This window comes from Sitodiplosis mosellana, unplaced genomic scaffold, assembly GCF_009176505.1.
Source record: "Sitodiplosis mosellana isolate CC-2019 unplaced genomic scaffold, AAFC_SMos_1.0 Smas_scaffold_11, whole genome shotgun sequence".
NCBI lineage: Eukaryota > Metazoa > Arthropoda > Insecta > Diptera > Cecidomyiidae > Sitodiplosis > Sitodiplosis mosellana.
This window is the reverse complement of record NW_022595253.1, coordinates 2693039-2715396: the sequence shown is the minus strand read 5'-3', so window position 1 is coordinate 2715396 and position 22358 is coordinate 2693039. Positions and strand designations below refer to the sequence as shown.

The 22358-nt window shown below is 36.6% G+C and overlaps 1 protein-coding gene across 24 annotated transcripts in view; it reads left to right on the top strand.

Annotated features, from left to right (window-relative positions):
• Positions 1–14513, top strand: part of LOC129567299 (protein lap4-like) — a 122864-nt gene extending 108351 nt beyond the window's left edge. For 20 of the 24 annotated variants that reach the window (XM_055444034.1, XM_055444037.1, XM_055444030.1 and 17 more), the window contains one exon: positions 5247–9078. In XM_055444034.1, coding sequence (XP_055300009.1) covers positions 5247–6473 — 1227 coding nt within the window. In that variant the 3' untranslated portion in view covers positions 6474–9078. Of the gene's footprint in view, positions 1–867; positions 1315–5246; positions 9079–14197 lie in introns of those variants that run through there. The other 4 variants (XM_055444047.1, XM_055444045.1, XM_055444044.1 and 1 more) reach the window with 2 other exon arrangements.
• Positions 14514–22358: the final 7845 nt, after the last annotated feature.

Here is a 22358-nt window from a genome sequence, read left to right as displayed (position 1 = left end):
AAACTGTTCATTTCAAGTTCTACAACGAGATTTCGGGTGATTGGGCCAGATTTCAGATTTGCAAAATGTATTGCTCGTTTTGTAACTGCTTCATTTTTACAACTGCTGGCACTATTTTGTCTCTAAAATAAGCTGTAATATTCTGCTTGGGAAAGGCTTCAATCTCAAAAGCCAATAAACGCGAAGAAATCTTCACAGTCAAGTTTTTTTTAGTTTTTATTTCGTCTCAATTTTCATATTAATATGAATTAATCTGAAAAATTAACTAAATTCTGTTGTTTGGCATCAACAATGTGGGTGGAATAACTATTATACTAAAACAAAGTATCACAAATCCACGATTTTCTTCCATGAGTGTGTAGTGTGTATGCAAGCCATGATCCAACATCGAGCAAAAAAACAATAATAATCAATTCACACATGCCATTCAAAAACGTTTTTGCCTCATGTAAATTTCATGTGATTCCGTTTCACTTTTTACCACTTCAGTAGTTATTTCAATGGAAAAATTAGAATTTCAACTAAATTAGCGTACTGAATTATTTTTCATGTTTGACACAATTTTTTTTTTCACATTAAACCATTAATTTATTTCCAAGAATGATGCCTGTTAATTGGCATGAAAATATAATTTTAGTCGAATAAAAGTATGCGAAATTGCATTTCCCATATTCAATCAATTGGTCGCAGTTGACAATTATGATTACAATCATAATTTTTCTAAAGAGAATTTAGAAGAAATGTATGAAATATGACTTGTAAACAAGAGCCAAATTAGTTTGTTGCAACCAATCATTCAGTTGAAAGAAATCAAAATGAAATTCTACGGATTTGTTTTTTCCATCGGACTCGTTTTGGCGTTGATAGGTTCGGCATTCTGCTCTCCACTCGCTCTCGATCAAGCGTATCATCGAGTTCGCTCTTTGTATGCAGAGGTACACCATGAAGATCACCATTGAGGCTTTGACGATGAAGAATCACCCGGCCGTTCAACAAATCTAAATTCGATCTCTTTCCAAAATGAATGCACAATGTTAATTCGAAATTGAATACAAGTAATAAAATTTTGGCTCAGCAAAATGAATATTTTTTTTTGTTGTAATCGTCGCTTTTTTAATTCATTATTTCAGCGCAAATGCTACGAATCGAAATAATTAACTCGAACTGTGTTTCCAAATTTCTCTCACTAATTAATTAGCCAAAATAGTTTCGTGCTGCGTTCAGAGTATACATTTTAAACTTAAACATCCTACTGATATTGTCAAAAGCTTTTGTGGAATTTCGTATTGGTGCATTCATCCTTGATTAATTCTCTGAACAAAGTGAATGAAAACATTATCGATTGAGCAGCAAAACCTCTTAGACGAAGAACAAATTCGAATAGTACAACAAATGCTTGCACTACCACCTGCATTCACGAAGAATATACACAGCTAAAGACTCGAGATAAAGATCACAATCTCACTATTCGAGGGTGGTTATTTCTGATTCTCCCATGTTTACCGTTGGAATGTGAGGTTTTTTGGTTTGAAGACTTTTTCAATGCATCGATCTTAAAGGATTGAAAACGTATGATTTAAAGCAATCATGCATAAAATCTGCTTTCAACATCTGTTTACCAAAGCGTGCGAAAAAATTTCGAATCGTTGCAATGCAACCACCGGATTTATTTGAATCAATTTGGAATGATCGAGATGGTTTTCTTGTCGAAATGCAACTTTATGCCAAAGAAAATGTTGAATGATTTCGATGTCTAACCGCATCAACGAGCTTAATTATTTGATGGTAATTGTGTGTCATTCTAAAGAAATGCCAAAGTAAAAATGGCATTTAGAAGAGATGAATGGTATACTTTGATTCGGCATTTTTTAAGCATTTCAATAAATCGATTTGGTAATCAATTCCCAGTGCCATTTCTCCCTTGTCTCGTTCTTCATTCAAATCCAATTTCTCCGTACACCGAAAAGAAATAGTGATTGCACAGTGCACAGTGCATTCAAGTGAAGAAAAAAAACAAGTAACCTATTTGAATTCGAGTTGATTGTTGAACTTTGAATGCGAATGGAAAGTGATAGAGAAAGCGATAACAAAAAATTGATGTTGTTATTGTTTGTTCAAAAAGTTTACCTCGTTGAATACTGTTGACTTTGTGCATTCATGAATCGATTTCGTTGCATGTGTAAATGTATCTATGAAAAAGACACACACACCGTGTGTCACACACACACGTTGATTGCGAAGTGAAAGATAAAATGCAAGCTGGATATTTCAATGCAAATGCATCGATGGAAAAACGGCAAAAATAGAGTAATAAATAATGATAATGATGATAATAAAAAACGACTATGATATTTCTATTGACACAGAACAGGAATATCAGCAGGGTTGTCATGTGTATATGTCGCACAATGAATCTCTCCGTCATCTTCGTACAAATATTCTATGCATATATATTTAGATCGCTTCTTATCAATGCAAACGTGAATATAAATTATGATTTCCCATAGTTTGCCGTTGACTTTGCTTTTGAATTCTCAATCAATTTTATCGACGAATATTGTTGATTTTCCTTTTTGATGCGTTTTCTCATATGCGCTATTGAGAGAATATATACTATATCATCATTGTTGGGCGGTGGTGTGGAGACATGAAGTTTCGAATAACCAAGAAAATTCTGTTGATTCTTAGAGAAAAGAAATAGGAAATTCAGTCGCATTTCGAATATTCATATATGGGAAATGTACAGAGAAAGAGATGATATCGAAGCGACAGAACAGTTTTCAATATCTAACAATTCTCGCAACATTTTTGCAATTTGAGCAGATACTTGTTGGGAGTGAGAGTGGGATAGAAATAGAGGAAAATTATCCGATGTGCGAATGGATTGAAATATGCTCATGTTGGAAGCCGATAATCGTACATATTTATTGCTCTTTGAAAGCGACACTCGACATCAAACAGTCGACGACGATGACAAAAAAGCAAAAAGTATCACTTTTATCACGAATTTCAATTTGAATAACACATTTCTGAGGGATTTTCAGGAGAATAAGAGGAAAAAGAACATGTTGAGCCGAAATAATATTTTTGTTGTAACAGTGCGAGTTTAACATGTATTTTCGCTGAAAATTCGCATTAGATTTCTCGTACTCTCTCTCTCTCTGCTTTACACCGATTTTTTTCTTCTTTCGTATCTCTTCTTCCCTTTAGTTCTGTATGCCTCTCTCTCGCTCTCGCTCCTAATTCCTGTGTCGCACAGTACAAAGCCGACGAAATGTTAGCAGTGGATTGTCATGGAACGCACTTGATGATATGCACTGAATGTATAAATAATTCCGGCATTTCCATGTTTGAGTTGTTAGACTCAGGTGAGATTATTCGTCTTCAAATGATAGTGTTACTGAATTGTAATTCCACGTCTTAATGAAGCTTTTTTTCCCCTATTTTGAGTGTCACTTTTGCCATGAAAATATTAATTTTCTCGGATGTTGAGTAAACCATTAAAGATTTTGGTGTGGTATGAGACGCGCGCATAGAAGCCAGTCTGAAATTACATCTTCAGCACAATAAATGGTACTTCAAGTTTAGGTTGATTTTCAACACCGGCGACAAATTAGCGTCGCTTTCAAATGCTTTTTCGTCATTATTATGGCGATTCAGCTGTGTATATCCGAAATTTTGATTATTCTGGACAACAGCAATCACCGAGATTACTATTCAAAACAAAATTCAACTGAAAATTGAGCCACCACTTGGGGTGTGTGAGAATGAGAATGAGAATGAGGACGAGCAAGAGGGAGAGTGAGATGTCACCGACTGAGTGCTTATGAATTAGTTTTACGGCACTTCATCATTGAAACACGACAAAATGGAAGAGACTTTCACAAAGTCGCCTGTTGTGGGTGGCTGCTTTTTTGTGTTCGTTTTCTTTATACGAACAAACCCGTTGCGCGCACACCACAAAGATACAATATTATGAAATATACAAATATGGCGGGAGAGACCAACTTTATTTGTGTCATCACAAAAACTTGCTCAGATTCCAACGATTCGAATTGTCGCTTTCCATTTTTCTACAAAACTTTATTTTCGTCGCCGTTGCATTGCAAAAACAGCGCTCAACTTATTTCACAAGTTTTTCTTCACTCTCTCGTACCTCTCTTTTCCCAAATGCTTCTTCAGTCACTGAAATTTTGTGGCAAGATAAAACAGCATTAGCACCTGATTTCAATAGAAGCAACGTGTTTTGGTTGTTGAGGAATAATGAAGAGAGAAGGAGATGAAGAGAGGAAAAAAACAACTCATCGTTAGTAAAGTTGTGTTTGTGTGTGTGGAACGAATTTTCATTGGGTATTATGGAGGTGATCTAAGAGTCTTACATTTTGTTTTTGTTCGACTGAATATTTGGCTGATTTTTGTGTGGCAATGCTTTATTTATCGATTTTCCGTTCATGCACTACTATCACTACAACACTGCTGCGTATATGGCAAGAAAGTGAGAGAAAGTGTAATCGGGTGGCGGTGTCGGAACGAGATTTATATTGTCATTTTCTTTTTTTTGCCGTTTGCAGCTTTTTTCATCATTTCGTTGACAAACATATTTCTTTCACTCGATTTCTGGGCTCCTTTTCATCATTTCTCTTCGCTTCTTCGGGTTTTTCTTCTTCTTCATTCGCTTTGTTGTTTATTTGTTGTCACTTGTTATCGTGTTTCCGTGTTGAGCTTTGGTGCCAACAATACGGCTGATTTGTGAAAAAGTTCACATGCACAGATACAAACACTCAGCACGCGAGATTATTCTATTTTAACGGCCGAAAAGAAGATCCTTGTTGATTGTTCGCAGGTTGTTGCTGTCGTTTCATTCCTCTTTACAAAGAGTGCGATTCGATTTTGTGCTTCTTGTCACTCCTTCTATGATATATATGTATTATATGTTGCTTGTGTTTCTTTATTCTTTTGTTGTTCTTCCACCCGCACTACACATAGCATGTTCAGCACAATTATTGTATATTATTTTGTTGCCGTTGTTGATGTTGTATTCGCACAAAAGGACTTTAAACACATTTTTGGTTCGTTTCTTGTGTTTTCGTGTATTTCGTCATTCAATATTATTTATAGTAGAAGTAGAGAACAAAAAAAACCACACGAAGAAACATGAGCACCGTTTGATGTTGTTTTGATTGAGGAATGAAAAGAAAATACGATAATAACCGCTTTCAATCATGGTGTATTTTTTTTTTCCTTAGGTCGAAACCTGTCAGGAGAAGATAATTACGTTGGAGCTTAAGGATCCAATCACAAATGCTACTCTCACAGAGGAACAGCTTATGGCAGCCAAATTGCCCGATACGACAATTTCACCGTCCGATGATGAGAACTCATCAATTATAACCGTTCGTTCGAATGCAAGCAACAATAACAACGAGAGTGTGGTACGATTGCATTTGGCCACCGAAGACAATGCAAACGTTGGCGAGGGACAAAGCGGATCGGGCGGTGGTGGATCATTTTTGACAGCCGTTCAGCATCATCAGCCGTCGAATGTGATCGATGCGGCGGAAAGTACGATGCAAACAATTGTCGAAGTGGTGAATCCGTTGATATCCGGTCAAGGTTATGCAAATACGATAGCAGTCGGTGGTTCAAATGATGATGGCTCATATCCATCGTTTGATCCGACAAACGATGACGGTAACGTGGCTGAGGTGATGAACTACGATTCGCTTGACGTATACAAAACGGCCAGTGAATTGTCGTTGAGCGACAAAATGAAAAATGTGCTGCAGGAATTAGTCAAAAACGAACGGGTACGGTTGAGCTTTTCACAGAGCATATCCGAGGTCGAAGATAGTGATAGCGAACAGAATGATACTGATGACGATGCAAATGAGCCATTAAGACATGATAGCAGCGATGATGATAAATCAGTCGTACCCATTAGCCCGTCGAATCAAGCAACGGCAACGGAAGAGAATGGCAACGCTGCTGCTGTTGCTGCTGCTGCTGCTGCCGCTGCCGAGGCTGCTGCTGTTATCGCACAGCTTAATATTGTCGACACGGTGGCAAGCGATAGCGGCAATAACGACGACATAAAAAATGCCAACATTATCGATGATGACTTTATTTACAAAAACCCAAATTTTTTGATGGCTGGCGATGAAATGGATGCGTGCACCTCACAACAGCAAGCAATCGTACGCAATGAACGCGATGAAAAATTGAAAGAAAAACTGTTGGCCGAATTGAATGTGCAACCTTCGGGAACGGATGACACGACGAGGCCTGAAGCCGACCAAATTGCGAGTACAAACGACGCCGAAGGGGAGGAAGAAAGTTCGATTTCAATTCATGAGGAAATTCCATCGATGCCAACATCGCCCACCGAAACGAGCAGCAAAAGTGACAGCATCAGCTTAACTGGCACCGGTGCCGGCAAACGAAAGAAGCGAAAAAATAAGGGGCGAAAAAAGTAGTCAAAAATAACCGAATCGTAAATGTATTTCGTTGCGCTGGATGCGATGCATGCCAGAGAAAAAAGATAGAGTTTAAGGTTGATTTTTTTTTTTCTGTTCAAAGTCTAATGCAACGCGTCTATATGTTGTTAGTCGACAAAATATATAGAGAAAAAAAAGAGAAAGAAACTTTGTAGATACATTTTTAGCGTGAGGATCCGAGTAAGAGCGTGTATGGATAATGTTGGATGCTGTATTTTGCTGCGTTGTGATTGGTTTTTATATTATAGGAAAATTAATAGGGAAATTGAAGGAAAATAGAACATTTCAAGCATTTAGCTGTATACATAGTGCATTTTAACATAAAATTGAAAATTGTCAAGCGTATCGAATACAAACGCCGGATTTTTTCCTTGCTTGTCGCTCGTTTCATTTCGCATTTGCTCATTCATTCATTTCAACAAACCGGAAATTATTGTTCGCGTTTAGATACCGATTCCCTTTCTATGTGTGTGTCTGAAAAACAAGACTTTTTATCACAACTAAACTCCGTACACAATTTTTTCATAGAAAAAAAAAAAAACAGCAGAATCTGAGACAAAAACACCAACCGTAAACCAATTGAGTTGGTTTATTGTGAGAACAGGAGCGGCAGCATCGTCAATGACTCATGAATGGTGGAGTATGTGTTTTTGTCGCTTTGTTTCGATCTCATTAGATATCAACCAGTCAAACGATAAAATTGTGCGCCATTGTTCTTATGTATTTAGCAAATATGCAGCGCAGTATGAAAAATGGAGAGAGAAAAACATCACATTCAAAACGAAAAATATAGCATCAAAAATACAATGCCATTTCAAACAATTTAAAAATGTTTCCACTTTGTTTCCACTTTTTATTATTTGTGTTATCATTCTATTTTATTCCAGCAATTTTTCCAGTTCGTTTTTTTTTTTCGTTGCGTTGCGTTTCGTTTCGTTCATTCGTGTGTCTGGCTGCATAAGTTGGGTAAAAACTCAAATAAATGTAAGCACACATGTCGCTATCAGCATTCCAATTTCATTTGCTGTCTTTTGATATTCATGTATGTGTGTGTGTGCTGCTGCTATTTTTTCTCCATTCTAGAAATTTATGTTCAATATGCGTATGAAATGCTATATTTTGCCTGTCTCCAACGAGACACACGGAAAAAAATACGGTAATAAAAACCACGTCGCAAAAATTCAAATGAAAGAAAAACACATTCACACACAGAGTGAGAGAGAAGGAGAACTAATGGCTAATAAGACTGTTGAACTCTTGTTTCTGATCATTTACAACGATCACATTTAGCGCACACGGTGCATGTTCCTTGTAATGCATACACACACACACACACAAAACAGCATTTAATTCCATTTCGCAGAATTTCGTATGCATTTCATCTCTCCCACGACACAGATTCCATGTTAAAATGTGTAGTTTGACGCTGGTCAAAAATAATGCACACGAATCAATTACGTTTGTTTGAAAATCAAGTCAAGTGGTTTGGGTGGTTGAAACATTCCATCGCAACGATGCACATACGAATTCAATTTGATGGAAACGACGAAACATGTTGAGATGTGCGCTATCAAGAATAATGTCGTAGGTGGACGGCGAAAAAGAGAGAGAAATAAAAACAAACGCTGTAAATATATAAGTGAAAGGCAATGATTATGATGTTAATATGGCCACTGGGTGCATACACAGGTTGGGTCAATGCACCGGTGACGTTGCTGCTGCTACTACTACTGTTGCTACTGCTTCATCGATTGAACGCGATGCGTCGTCGTTGGTGCGAACGAATTGAATGTTTGGTGCTTCGGTTGCACTGATTCTAGTCGCTTTGGGTGTATACTGTATATTCACATCGGATAGTAATCATTACACGTACAATAAATCGATTTCGTCTGATTCGTGTGTCGATTCTGCTCCACATTTTCCTAGTACATCGTTGCAAATGAACTGAGAGTGAGTGTAGCGAATATACTGTGTGCGAGTGCACTTTTCATTTGCCGTTTTTTCCCCATTTTTCCCGTTCTTAATTCCTTCAACATTTGAACTTTTAAGATTCAATTACGATAGTTTTTAGCGGATATTACGTGCTAGTGTGGTAGAATTTTGTGAACATTCGCAATCTTATCGTTCTCTTCCTTTTTTATTATTGTATTTCAAGCCGATTCAATTAAAAATTCCAGCCACAGAATCAATTGGTAGAAAATCAAGACGATTCTCTGTTCGACATTCTAAAAATCTGTTGAATTTTTTTTTTGTCTCGTCTTCAGTCCCATTATTCAAAGAGATAACATGGTTTTAAGTGCATTTATATTATCATTAATCGTGTCTCTGCTTTAACAATAAAACATGGCCTTAAAATTGTGTATTTGATGGCTTTATCATGAATAGAAGGAATTAAATATAAGGATAAACACATATAATCTCGTTTAAAAATGCAGAAATCATTTATTTTAATGGAAAAAAGTGAAAAAAAATTCTAAATCTCTATGAAATCTACTACATATATTAGAGTAAAAACAAAAAGAAAAACAGAAACGAAGAACAAAATACGAAAAAAATTAGTAAATAAATGCATTTCTAAACAAAATAACATGGCATATTCTTAACATTTTCATTTGCTGTCTTACTTACGCTTGTTTAATTATTCAACGACGAAGAATATGGAATAGGTAAGCTTCTAAGGAAGGTGAGTGCTTTGACGATGACGATGAGTGCGCACATTTTACTCCGTAAACATCTGAAATTCACTTTTATCCTCTATGTGTCGCTTTAATGCCCGTAAATTACCTGCTGCCAGCCCATTAAATAGACGTTTTCCAAATGCAACTATTTGAGCCATTCTAAAATAACTGTATTTAAGCAGTGTATCGCTTTATTTTTCTCTTGAGGAAATAACAAATAACACGAAAATTAAAAGTGGAAACCTGTACTCATTGTGACCTGGAAAATATTCTGAAATATAGCACACACACACACACACAGACGAAGAAAACCCGGCTGGCTGACTGACTGACACAAAAGATGGTTTAATGTTCATAAACAACTCAAGTGCTATAGAGAGAGTACTGCTAAAAGTGGGAAGCACACACAGATGGATATCATTGGCTCGATGGTTGATGTTGATTTTATAAATCTTGTTGTCGTAAATTGGCTATTATATCGAGCGACACAACAAAAAACTGAATCATGCCCAATAAGCAAACGGGCCACTGTACAATGCTTTAATAACGATGTTAAGCCCAACGAAAATAATGAGCCATTGTGTTTGCCAGTGGCCATGTGTTGAACCGTAAGTATTGGATCGAGTCGTGTGCTCTTCTTTCAATCGCCCTCTCTCTCTCTCTTTCTTTCTCTCTCTGTCTCCCTCACACACACTGCGCCTGTTCTCTCACCATCTGTGACTGTGTGCTAGTAGTTTTACATCGTGAACAATAACAATGATGATGTGAGCACTTGGTTTTTGATTACAATCTATCAGTTGGGACATGCGAATAGAAAACTGCTTCTGCTTCTTTCCGGGCACATGGCCAAGTGAAACGATATCGAAGCGATAAATAAATGTAAGACAGGCCCATACCTTGAACTTGAGCATTTATTGCATCACGTCCAAAATTTCTTGTCTTCTTTTAGTTTTTTTACGTTGCTTCTTGTGTCCAAACATTTTCTTTCTCTTTCACGCATTATTTTGTGGATAGTCCTTTTTAGCTACGTTATTATTGTTTGAGGATGATTATTTTGCTGATTCATCCGTGAATCCTTTTGAGTTTTATTCTACGCATCTTGAAATCGAACAATAGAACACTGAAGTTTTTCACTTGGAATTCGCAATTTTTCGTCCCCTCTGCGAGAATTCGATAGAAAGTCCCTCTCACATGACAAGTTCGAAAACTAACATTTTACGGAGTCAAATGGACTCCCTCTATCTCGATCATTAAATCGACTCGAATATCTCGAATTGATTTTTATGGTTGCCTGAAGATAGCTGATGCGTGAAATGTTTTATGTTAAATCTGCAGCAATTGTCCCAACAACAACATCGTTCCATGCTTTCATTCCATCGTTTTCTCCATCTTTTTTTCGCTGTAATTATGAGAAAATCATTTCTGTTATTCATCGCTTTTACGTGCCTCATTCCGTTGTGCCGTTTGCCATTCATAAACAGAATAACGATATGATTATTCTCTCTGTATAAAATACGAGCGCCTTGTTTGCTTCCACACTTTCATTCTCTTGTTTGGTCTCCATTTTGCTCGACTATTCAATGCTGTGTGTCTTTGTTTAACTTTTATTCTCGGCCATTGCTCGCAGATTGTTTTACGATTGCCGATACAAATTGGCACTGTAATTGAAAACAGCAACGACTCAATACAAAACGACCAGACAACATATCACACAACATAAATGGACCTACCAGCCTCCTTCATGCCATGCACCCAATGTAATTCATTAATTTTTATGTTGTCGTAAACGGAACAACGTCCGCATTGAAAGAGGAAGAGAGTGAGAGCAGTGAAGAGATGGCAAGACCAACACACCAGTTGAACCGTCGCCACTGTGTTTTCTTGATTGAAAATAAACCGTCAGCGTGGGCTTCAGTTCGTTTTGTCTGTTTGCCCTTTTTATTTTGCCAATAACACCAATTATTTCCACAGCAAAATTTAATGTGCAATGAAATACGTGGCCGATTAAGTATTATTTAATTACAATAAGCTTCATTTATATCACTTGATTTATGCTATCATTTTTGAACGCCATTTCCCCCTGCAGCGAATGCGAAACATTTTAATTTGGGAGCTTGCAATAACAATTTCAGATGAAAATCTAATTGTAAGTAAATGGAAGTGAAAACAATGAGGTTTCCATGTAATGACGCATTCACCAGCAAAAAGTGTGTTTCTAATGAATCCGTTCACATTCAACGTACTCTTCAAATTCCGTCTCATTTTGACGCAAATCCCACATTTGCATAAAAAAAATATCAGCGTAGGTTGTGCACAACACACGCACAACAAGTGTGTAAATGTGAAATAAGGGCACCAAAACAATAATTGAGCATCAAATGCTCACCGCTGGTGAACAAAAAAAAAACAACAATAACTGAAAAAAGGTGGATGAAGAGAAAAAAGTTGTCCACCCTGCCGCGCGCGTTAAACGTCAGTTAAAAGCTTTATGTTTGCCATAAAATTGTGATCGATTGATGTTTTTGCCCGAGATATTTATGTTCATTGATTAGAATTTTGCGTGGCTATCGTGCGCGTCGTTTTACACATATATGCATTTCAATCGTTTTACGTGAGTCACGGGCAATAAACACAAAAACCCACACAACTGTAACGCATCGAGAGGAAAGCTGGTTTCGCACCAAATCCATAACGAATGATGAATAATAACGTACCAATAAAGCTAAACTTGTTCGGAAGTTTCATCCTTTTTTGCTGTGTATTAAGCGCATACATTTTATTTGTCTCTATCCGGCAAATCTGCCAAAATCACCAGCTGTGGCCAACACATGATGATTCCCATTTCGAATACGTATGAAAATTGCACCTCACCAACAGGGTGAAATTGAGTTTGTTGATTCATGTTTTTGCCGCCGGAAATTATTATTCAACGATGGTGGCAAATGAGGGCAACAACTTTTTTCTCTCCTCACATTGAAATGAATGAATAAAAGTTAGTACTTGAAAGAACCATCGCATAGAACCACTTCATATGCAGGCGGTTTTGTTTTTCTTGTTTTTATGCACGCGAAAGTACTATTTTTCAGTAGTAACGCGCGGAAAACAGCAATCCCAAATTCGAATCAGGCCAATTAAATTAATTCGTGTTTAAAGCTTTAAAATCGTTTCCAATAATTTTTTTCTTCAAAAAATGCTCAATGGCACCATCAGCAGCAATAAAAGGAGAACGACCATAATTTATTATCGACGAATTTGTCCGGAGCGTGGATCGATTCATTTTTTGGTGCGCGCCTAATCGATCCAATCAGTAACATAGAATCATTTTTATCCAGCTAATGCGCGGCAATATTTGAATGAAATCAAAAAATCAATGCTGCGCAATTTGTCGATAGTGCCAAATGATTGCGATGGTTTGAGCGCGCAATGTTTTTACCGTCACTTGTAACAATGCACTTCATTTTTATGCAAACGCTTTTGAAATTTAATTTTGCCAATTAAATATTGAAATTTCACACCCTAGAAAATGTCAGCGTTTGCTGTTTTTTTTTTTCGTTTGCCATCGTTCATTTCGGCGCAGCTGATTATTTTCTCCAACGATTATGCATGCAGCACGTCGATGACTGAGTGATGGAAATTTATTGAATTCAAGTACATATAATCACTTCATGCCACTATCGCCGCCATTCGAATCTCATCCAATGTTTTTGATGGAAATTTTTTTTCCTCCATATAATTTCATTTTGGTGTGTGTTTTTGAAGCTGCGATTGCCTTTCCTCTTTCAGCTACGTGCGGCCCGTTTTTTTCTGTGGGTTGTCGTTGTTGTTTGTGTTCGATTCGGCTGGTTTCGAATGTGTATTTTCATTCTCTTTGCGGTTTAACTGGCCGGAAATTGATTGATAAACGTTGTTAAATAGGTTAAATGTTCGGCCGCGCACGCGAATTTGGAAAAGCACACGCATTCATTTCGAAATGAATCGCTCCAGCTCTTCTTCCGCACACGAAACATTTGTATACAAACATACAATGTAAAAAGATCGAAAAAAAAGGCGTCAAACCATTATACGAACCATGGAAACATATCAAATCTCTTTTTTGGCGTTTTTATCATTTCATAGCGGAAACCAACCTCTATCTCTTTTTCTAGCCCGCTCCTTCTCTCTCTCTCTCTCTTTCCCGCTGGCTGTTCGTTTTTGTCACATTGCCGCACTTTGTCCAAATAACCATGAGCTTCGATTAACGATAAAGCACATAATGATATATACAACTTATTTTAACTCATAATCTCAATTGATGAACATGTTACTCGTGCTTTTTCCGCAGCTCATGAACAATCGACCAAACTGAAAATGATTGCCTTTTTGTCAATCAAATTGTTTCAATAACAAGTTATTCTAAAGCAAAAATTGCTTTTCTCCATTGTTTCACATGGAATTGAATTTAGCGACACATATGATAGGGTCTGCGATAGAAGTTGCGAGCGACACATGTGGGAGTGAGTGAGTGGAAGAGAGAGGCTGATACAAAGAAAATGGGAGAAAAAGGGAAATGAAGAGCGAGGGGATGAGCACTTGGGATAATTATTTTTTGATCCTGACAGCTTATGCACTGGCACATCCAAAACCACCTTTTTAATAATAATATAAATAAAGCATGTAATTCTTCGTAAGGGCATTTTCCACCCTGTTTAACTTTATCAAAAGCCTCGGTCATGGCATCCATTATGTAAGCAGTTCGGATTTCATTTTCATCGTAGTTCGCCATAACACTTAACCACTGCACCTTGGTTGGACAATTGCGTTCATTTTGCACTTGGTTGCATCGCATCGTATGCCATATGCAATTGCGTAGGGCACAGTACGAATGAGATATCCAGCAGCGACAAACACACAACTAGAGCTCATTTTCTCCATAAGCGATTGCGTTTCCATTTCATCGAAACAATGAGTACAATGATTTCCATTTTTAGCGCTAAATTGCATATTGTTCGAATGCTCATCAAATAATCAATATCGATTTATTTTCAGATACCGCGCCGAATATACCGAAAATAAACCAACTCTAATTAGTGTGAATGGTGAGAAAACAATCATAAAAAAACAGAAACTCACTGATATTTGGTATTATGAAATTAATTTAAACCGGAATTCATAATAATGTACCCAGTCCATGGTATTTATATAATTAGATAGAAATCTGAGCAATAACCGTTTTATAGCTGATTTAATTCACGTGTCATTTTTAACGACTTAAAACATTCCATTTATCTGATTAACACAATGTGGCTATCGCTTTGATCTATCCAATCAATAAATTGATTAACGCTAATTGGCGTAAGCAGTTTTTTTCCTTCTTTTTTTTCTGCTGTCGTTTATATTTATTTATAAAAGAGGACGCACAGTGAGTTAAATTGATGGGCAGGCTGACAAGGGTAGGTACAATCACATTTACGGCAAGTAGCAAAATTCCGAACGAAATTAACTTTGGATCCACTTAAAAAGTAGAACTTCTATCGATCGCTACCGTCGACAATTAAAATTAGCAATCGAAAAAAATCCACGCTAACGTTCTTTCTTGAATATTTAAAAATATCCATCAGTTAACATCCATTACATTTTCTAAATTGTATTTGAGTTGAAGGAAACAATTATCGCATCAACTATTTCTAGTTGGTATCAAATTTCAAACAGCCAGTTTAGGACGACACACCAAAGGAAAAAATGCAATGAACCATTTTCGTATCAAATTTTGAAATTCGAATGTGTTTTCGTGCTTGATTTGTGTAGTATCAAAACTCGATTATTTCGAAGAAAATGCCATGATGATATTATATTATCTCCTCTTGAAGCGATGATGGCTTTTTCATCGACATGATGAACCAATCTTATATTCTCCAAGCTTATCTTTCATATCACACAGAATGCTAGCTGGGTTTTGTATCAAAGAAGTCAAATATCGATCAAACATTCCAATTAGGTGTTACCTACTCTCTTCCTTTCTCTTTCTCCTTCTACCTCAACAGATTGTGTTCTCTCGCATTCATTGTTGGTCATTTTGCGTGCGTGCAACGTACATATGAAATGTCGATGGGAAATAATGGTTTTGTGCTTCGATGGAATGTTCTATCCATATTTCTTGGATCCTGTTCGAAATTATTAATTGGCCGATTAAAATTTTCATACGATACGCAACGATAATTGCTGTCAGCGTCTTGTGTGTTAGTGTGAATGTGAGCGAGTGTCTGCTGATAATTACATTCATGCAGCGTCGAATGGTGAACAGTGTGAGTCGAGCTACGATGCATAGAAAGACTACTGATGAGCGCGTGAATGGCATAAAAGTGATAAAATACTGTAAATGGCCGTTATATGCATCCACGATCGTGTGCTATGCATACGATGGCACAACGAATAATTGACAAAAAATCCGTTTTTGAATGGAGCACAGTAGAGAGAGTATGCCCAGCTGGAGCGTATGATTGTGTTTGCGGTTCGCTTACATAAGTAAATCCAAACAATAGAACACAATCTATAATTGGTTCGTTTGTTTTGGCCGAACTGAATGAAAAATTGCGAACGAATCTAGAAAAATAATAGAGAGAAAGAGAGAGAGACAGGCCGGGGAAACGAGGATCCAGGTACAACATGATACATTTTAATTAACGAATAAATGTTGGGATTCATGTTGTTGCAATTTTTTTTTCTTCTCTTTCTGTGTGCTGTGCATTCACTATGCAGCCGGTGACGGTGTGGCATTAACTTGGATACAAGGAGGTGTTCGACAGTGACATAAGCACCAATCCCTTTACCTTCGCTATAGAAGACTCATAAAATACCATCGCGCGTTCAAACACTCTCTTTCCCACATTCTCACACACACACACACACACACACACGCTTACATTCAAATAAAAATCCATATAAAAGTGAAATAATAAAATCCTTTTTGCGGCATTCGAAACGTCATGCTCATGAATAAATGGCATTTGCTCCATTTACGAATGAAATTTATACCTCCTGTAGGTTCATGGTTACTTCGATGCTCGTACACACAACTACAACTCCTACCCAAATCGCTTTGGAATTCTTGCTCTCTCTCTCTCTCTCCCTCTCACTCACCTCTTTTTTGCGTTCCAATGGTCCCGAGAACCATATATGTCATGTGCAATGTGGTGCAATGGTGGTAGCTCAGTTGGCACGTTGTTTGTATTATTATATTCAAGCATCCATCATTTGGTTTATCATTTTTCCCTTTCCGCTTGTTGTTTCATCGAGTTTTTATTCGCCATCGGATGATATGCACAGCATATATACAATGTGAAACAATGCCAACTGTTGCAAATGCACAACCACCGCAGAACAAAAAACAATGAACCAGAGCAAGAGAGAGAGAGCGAACAACAACAACGATCTTTGTTCGGTTGGGATGTTTTTTGTTGGTGTTTTTTAATGGAACGTTTGTGTGTGACAAGGGGAATTTATCGTATTGAATACGACACACAAATATATCTTCCGAATGATGAAAACGCCACATAGTTTGTTGTGTACTCTGTACTTACACATTGATATTCCTGTGGAATGTAATGCGATTTTCAATTTTCCCACCAAATGTTCGCGCGAATTGGAAATTCAATTTAGTTTCCCCCGGATGTGTGAGTTGCATGGATTTCTCTCTGCTCCTGCTCCTGCACCATCACCAGTACCAACTCTAACTCTCTTTCACCGAACTTCACTCTTGCTCACTCTATCCCTCATCCTTCAATGTGATTTGAAGCTGTCTGCAACGTTTCCTTCATTTAAATTTTAAATTAAAAACGAAATCGGATCAACCGATGCTGACGCATGATGCTTTCGCTTCTATATCTGCATCCTAGCGAGATGCATTTATCGTGCTTTGTTTTGTGCGTCATTCGTCGGCTATTATTATTACAGCCATCAACATCAATCACCGCAATACAGAATATGGAATTCAACACAATATTGCAACCGACAAGATGTATCTTATCTTTAAAATTTTGATCAACTTCAAGATTCACGCTCGTCTCCCACACACATCAACCCACACATTTTCAAAGCAACATTGAACAAAGGAATTTACCATTTATCATTTCCACAAAGCTGAAAAATATTTCAAATATTCTATGCAGCATATATACTTCTCTGGCAGCAAAGACTAAACAAAAGCAAGCGAAAATGATGAAAAAAAAACATTTTCGATTTTCTTCGAAATCAAACGCAATACTTACATAGAGAGTCGAAAGCACATGAAATGAACAAGGACGAACAATTAATACGTATTGTATTGTGTGTCTGTGTGTACTGTTGTGGTGAATATTTTTCTCGCTCGAAAAAATAGCAACACACACACTAGACTGCTTCAAAAAAAAAGAGTTGTCCCTCATCTGAAAAGTCCGGCCAGTTTCGAAAAATATACCTCAAAAAAATAGGTTTTGTCCAAAAAAACGACATGGGTACCATAGAAATTGGTGAAGCAAGCCCCACATCAAAATTTTGATGACAGAGTTTTCGGAAGCCAAATCATATCGCAACATTTCGACTTAAATCATTTTTTCAGCCAATTTTCGGCAAAAACTGATGATGGGGTTTTGTCTGGCTCGTCAATATCTACAACTTTTACCATGACATTAGCCCTTGAAAAGGCATTCTGGGCCAGTTACAGTGTGAAATGACCAAAAAAATGGCAATTTTTCGGCATTTTTAACATTTTTCTATCAATTTCTATGGTACCCATGTCGTTTTTTTTGGACAAAACCTATTTTTTTGAGGTATATTTTTCGAAACTGGCCGGACTTTTCAGATGAGATACAACTTTTTTTTGAAGCAGTCTAACACACACACACACACACACACACATGCCGTGATGCACGTGCCATGGCCATAATTTAGCCACAGGTTTCCGAAAACCGAAAAACAAACGAACTCAGGTGAATCAAATGTCTTATTTACGGCCAATGGTACTATTGTTTTTCGGCTATAGAAAGATTTATATAAATGATTTTATAGATCCTATTAGCTGTACTGTCTACCATTTGGATCTGTTAACATCATCCAATGGAATATAAAGAAAATCATTTCATCGTTTTATCGTCAGTGCGCCGACGGTTTTCGTTTCCGCACATCTTTCGTTTTGCGCTGTTGTTCCGTCTCTCTTCATCATTTTGCCTCACATCATCATTGCAAAAGCTTTTCTTCTTTCTTCCTCTCACTCTTCTCTCCCTCTCTGCATTTATCTCTCGTCATGTTCCCCGGAATTTTTTCACAGTTTATGAGAATATATGGTGAATGAGACAGGAGCGAATATATTTTGAGACGTAAAACATGGTATGAACGCTTACATGTTTTGGCTTTGACTCGCTCTCCTCCATACAATACTCATCCAGATGCTTTGCAATTGGTCACGTAAATAAAACCCATCGACAATATTTTATCCGTACAGCAATAATAATAAATATTTACAGTCTTTTTTCGTTCGTTTGGCCATTTGTGGCGTTCAACGAACGAAAACCAATTGCTTGCATCCATTTACTTCGACCTAACATTCTTTCTCTCTCTCTCTCTCTCGATTCAAATGGAACAAAAGCTAATTTCTGTATTCGGCTGCCGCGGAAGACTAAAGGTTTCAGACTGGCCTAGTGAATTGAACCAAAAATTAGGCCAAAATGTTCTTTCTACTTACCATTTAAAAAGTTATGACGTTTCATCAATCTTCAGCTCGAAATCAACACCCATGTCTGAAAGCATTCTCACATTCAATGACCGTCACAATAACGGAACAGCTTTGAAATTAGCATTTCCGCATTTCTCACGCAAAAAAAAAATCTCTTTCATGAAAAAAAGTCCCATATTTCAAAGTTCAACGAATAAAACCACGCACAATAAAACTTTGTCTCTAACATATAATTAATTGTTATTTTTATTCAGATTTATTGAATAGTATACTGTTTACCATACATTTACTGTTTGTTTTCTTGATGTTTGTTTCATTCATTCTATACTTGTCATAATGGTTACGGCTATTGAATATTTTATTAGTCAGATGTAATTCTGAGCTTATACACAATACAATTCAGTTTCAGTTTCATTTTCTTTTTCTTTTTTTCTTCATACAAATAAAAACGTTTAAGACTAATTCCATAAAATTCCATTCATTTTGTTTATCGAATCGTTTGTCTCGTCGCACTTCATTTTTCATCTTCTATAAATGTAACAAATCAGCTTAAAAAGTTTCGATTTTCTCTTCTTGTTCTATTTCTGTCTAACGAAAATCGAGTAACAATTATTGAAAATGGGTCAATTAAATGAATTCGTTAATAATGTGTGTCACAGTAGTTTTCATTCATTTTTTGTTTGCATTTCAGGCAAAATTAGCAAATTCAGTTTAGTTTTTTTTTTCTTATTGTTCTGAGTATGAAGAAAAAGTCATGCGATCCAAGAAATAGAAAAGTGCATAATTGTTTAAAAACAATTGGCGCGGCTGAGTTTGGCATTGAGCCGTTTTGGAGCCATTCAACTTTATTATGTTATGATTAGAGCCAATGTGATTTAGAAACGGGGCTTACATATTCAAATTTAATTGCTCGTTTATTGGAATTTTATGCAGAATTTTGCCGTCTCGTTTATATGTCACATTGAATTCCGTTAGTGGTTTGGTCTTTTTTTTTATTTCGCACAAATTAAATCCACTCTTTTCGTGTAGTTGTTCGATTAATGCACGACCGTTGGAATTCATATATACTTATCAGATTGAGTTTTTATGCGTGTGAGTCATTTGGTTGAGCCGATTAAAAGGATTGCTAATTTTTTTATAGACACATTAAGAGCGAAAGAGATGGTAAAAGAGTCAGTGGGGGAGGCGAGAGACATAGTGGGAGAGAGAGTGAGTGAAAAAAACAATAACGTAAGAATCGGTAGTAAATTTTTTTTCTCACTGTTATCATTAATTACAATTTCAGCGCATGTAAATGTGTACACATAACGAGTCTGTCCTCTCGCGCGCACACATACACAACCGATGCCGAAGAACATTAAATAAAATTTCGATGCTCACATATTCAGCAATTAATCGTTGCTTTTTTGCGTTCACACGCGTTTGTTTGCTGTGTGTATATGTACCATACCGGGTGCAGGAAGTTTTTGTAAACAACCGTTCATTGCTCGCTCGCATCGACTCACTCACTCACTCACTCTCTCGCGGCCATAATTTTAATTAATAATATACAAAGCAGTGAACAACAATAATAATAAAAAAAACTTATGAAATGAAAATTACCCAAACAAAAACTACACGTTTCTCGTTTGACGAGAAATTATGGTTGATGTGTTGATCTCTCTCTCTCTCTCTCTGCTCACAGTGGCTGATTTTTAGTGTTTAATCGTTAATTTCTAGCCTGCTGTTTCTTTTTCGTACGTTTGAGCCACTCCACAGTTTATAAATTTACATAGTAATTTATATTTTTTTTTTCGTTCTTTTTCTCTGATGTTGTTGTTTGTAAGTGAGTTTGGTTTTCGTCTTATTCATTCGATATATAACAAATTTTCGCGACGTACGTTCTATTACTTGGTCTCCCCGTTATCCACTTTTCCATTCTTGGCGACTCGTTTTTCTATGTCTCAGTAGTGGCGGAATTTTGAGTTGTGAACACATAAATTTTGAATATATTTACGCAAAGTATTCATATTCATTTTATTTATTTTTCATTAGACGATTGGTGTACGTGTGCGTGTTACATTTTTCTTCTTCCAGTTTGTGTACATGTGAATATAAATGCCAATAAAATGTAACGAGTTTAGTTTTTGCTGCCGTTGCCCCGTCGTCGCTATTTTTACTCTTTTTTTTTCGTCGTATATGTTTTCTATTCCAGTAATAATTATTTATATTTATCATGCAATTTCGTTAGAGATATTTGTGTAATGTCGTATGTTCTCATTATTATTATCCTGAAAGAGCATACGCGTGCGCACGTCTCTTAGTGACTTGCTTTGTTTTCCATATTAGTGTTTCGTTCTTCGGTCGACTCGCTGTTGCTTTGCGTCAAGTGAAAACGTACTAACGATGGAATGAAAAGAACGAAAAGTAGTCACTTTAATTTGCTTCATTCATGAAGGCATGGAGTCAAGTGTTCTTGACGCATTTCCACGTTCTATTGATAGAATTTCTGATTAAGTACCCTTGCTTTTGCTTCATTTTTTTTCTTTTTATTTACATGTCATGCAATATGCCATACTCAATGAGTATTTCTCATACTGCATTGTTTTCTAGTATACACATGATTATAATGAAATGGTTGTTGTTGTTGTTGTGCCCAATGAAATTTTCTTCTTTTTTCTGTTTACATTTTTTGTCTGTTCTTATTCGCAGTTACGCACATACGCAGTTGGTGGTTTAATATGGTTACGGGATAGAAGACACTAAAATTTGTTTTTTTTTAAATATTTCTGCTTTGAATGAACTTGAACTTGAAGACTGAACAATGAACATAGAAAACATTATTCACATACCACTCCTCCACCAGTAGAGAATGTCATGGGATGACATTCCCTGCCTTGGGAAGTACTATGTGTAGGTATTTTTTAATGCATATTTTTTGTAACTTGGAAAGAAAATTTCCTTACAGGCTAATCATCTGAAGTACGACATTTCACATTTCTTCAGACTCTAGTATGACTTGACTCGACTATTTTATTAAATACGGATATTGGGTGTGTGTGTATTTGTGTGTGTGTTTGTGAGTGGGTGGGGGCGCTTAAAAGCTATGCGACACCTTATCCAATTTAGCAGCAAAACAAGCAATTCCACATTCCGTTCATATTTCTCATTTTCGGTACACCAATTTTCTATGTACTTCACATTCGTATCCATAAATGAGCTTGTAAAACGAAATTTCCGACAAATAAAATCAAAAGCAAACTCAAACATGTTTTTGCGCAAAGTGAATGCCATTTTATTTTTTTCGTTAAATTTGTTTGAAGTGAGTGTGTGTATGTGTATGCATGTATGAATGAGGTTATGCTCTGTTTAGACAACATTCACAAAATCACCTATATACTTTATCATATGACCCTTACAATAATATTTATACTCTTACATGTGATTAAACATTCTTTTTTCAATGTGTATGTGTGTGTATGAACATATGGTTTACAACATTCATGATATGTTTCGTGCGGT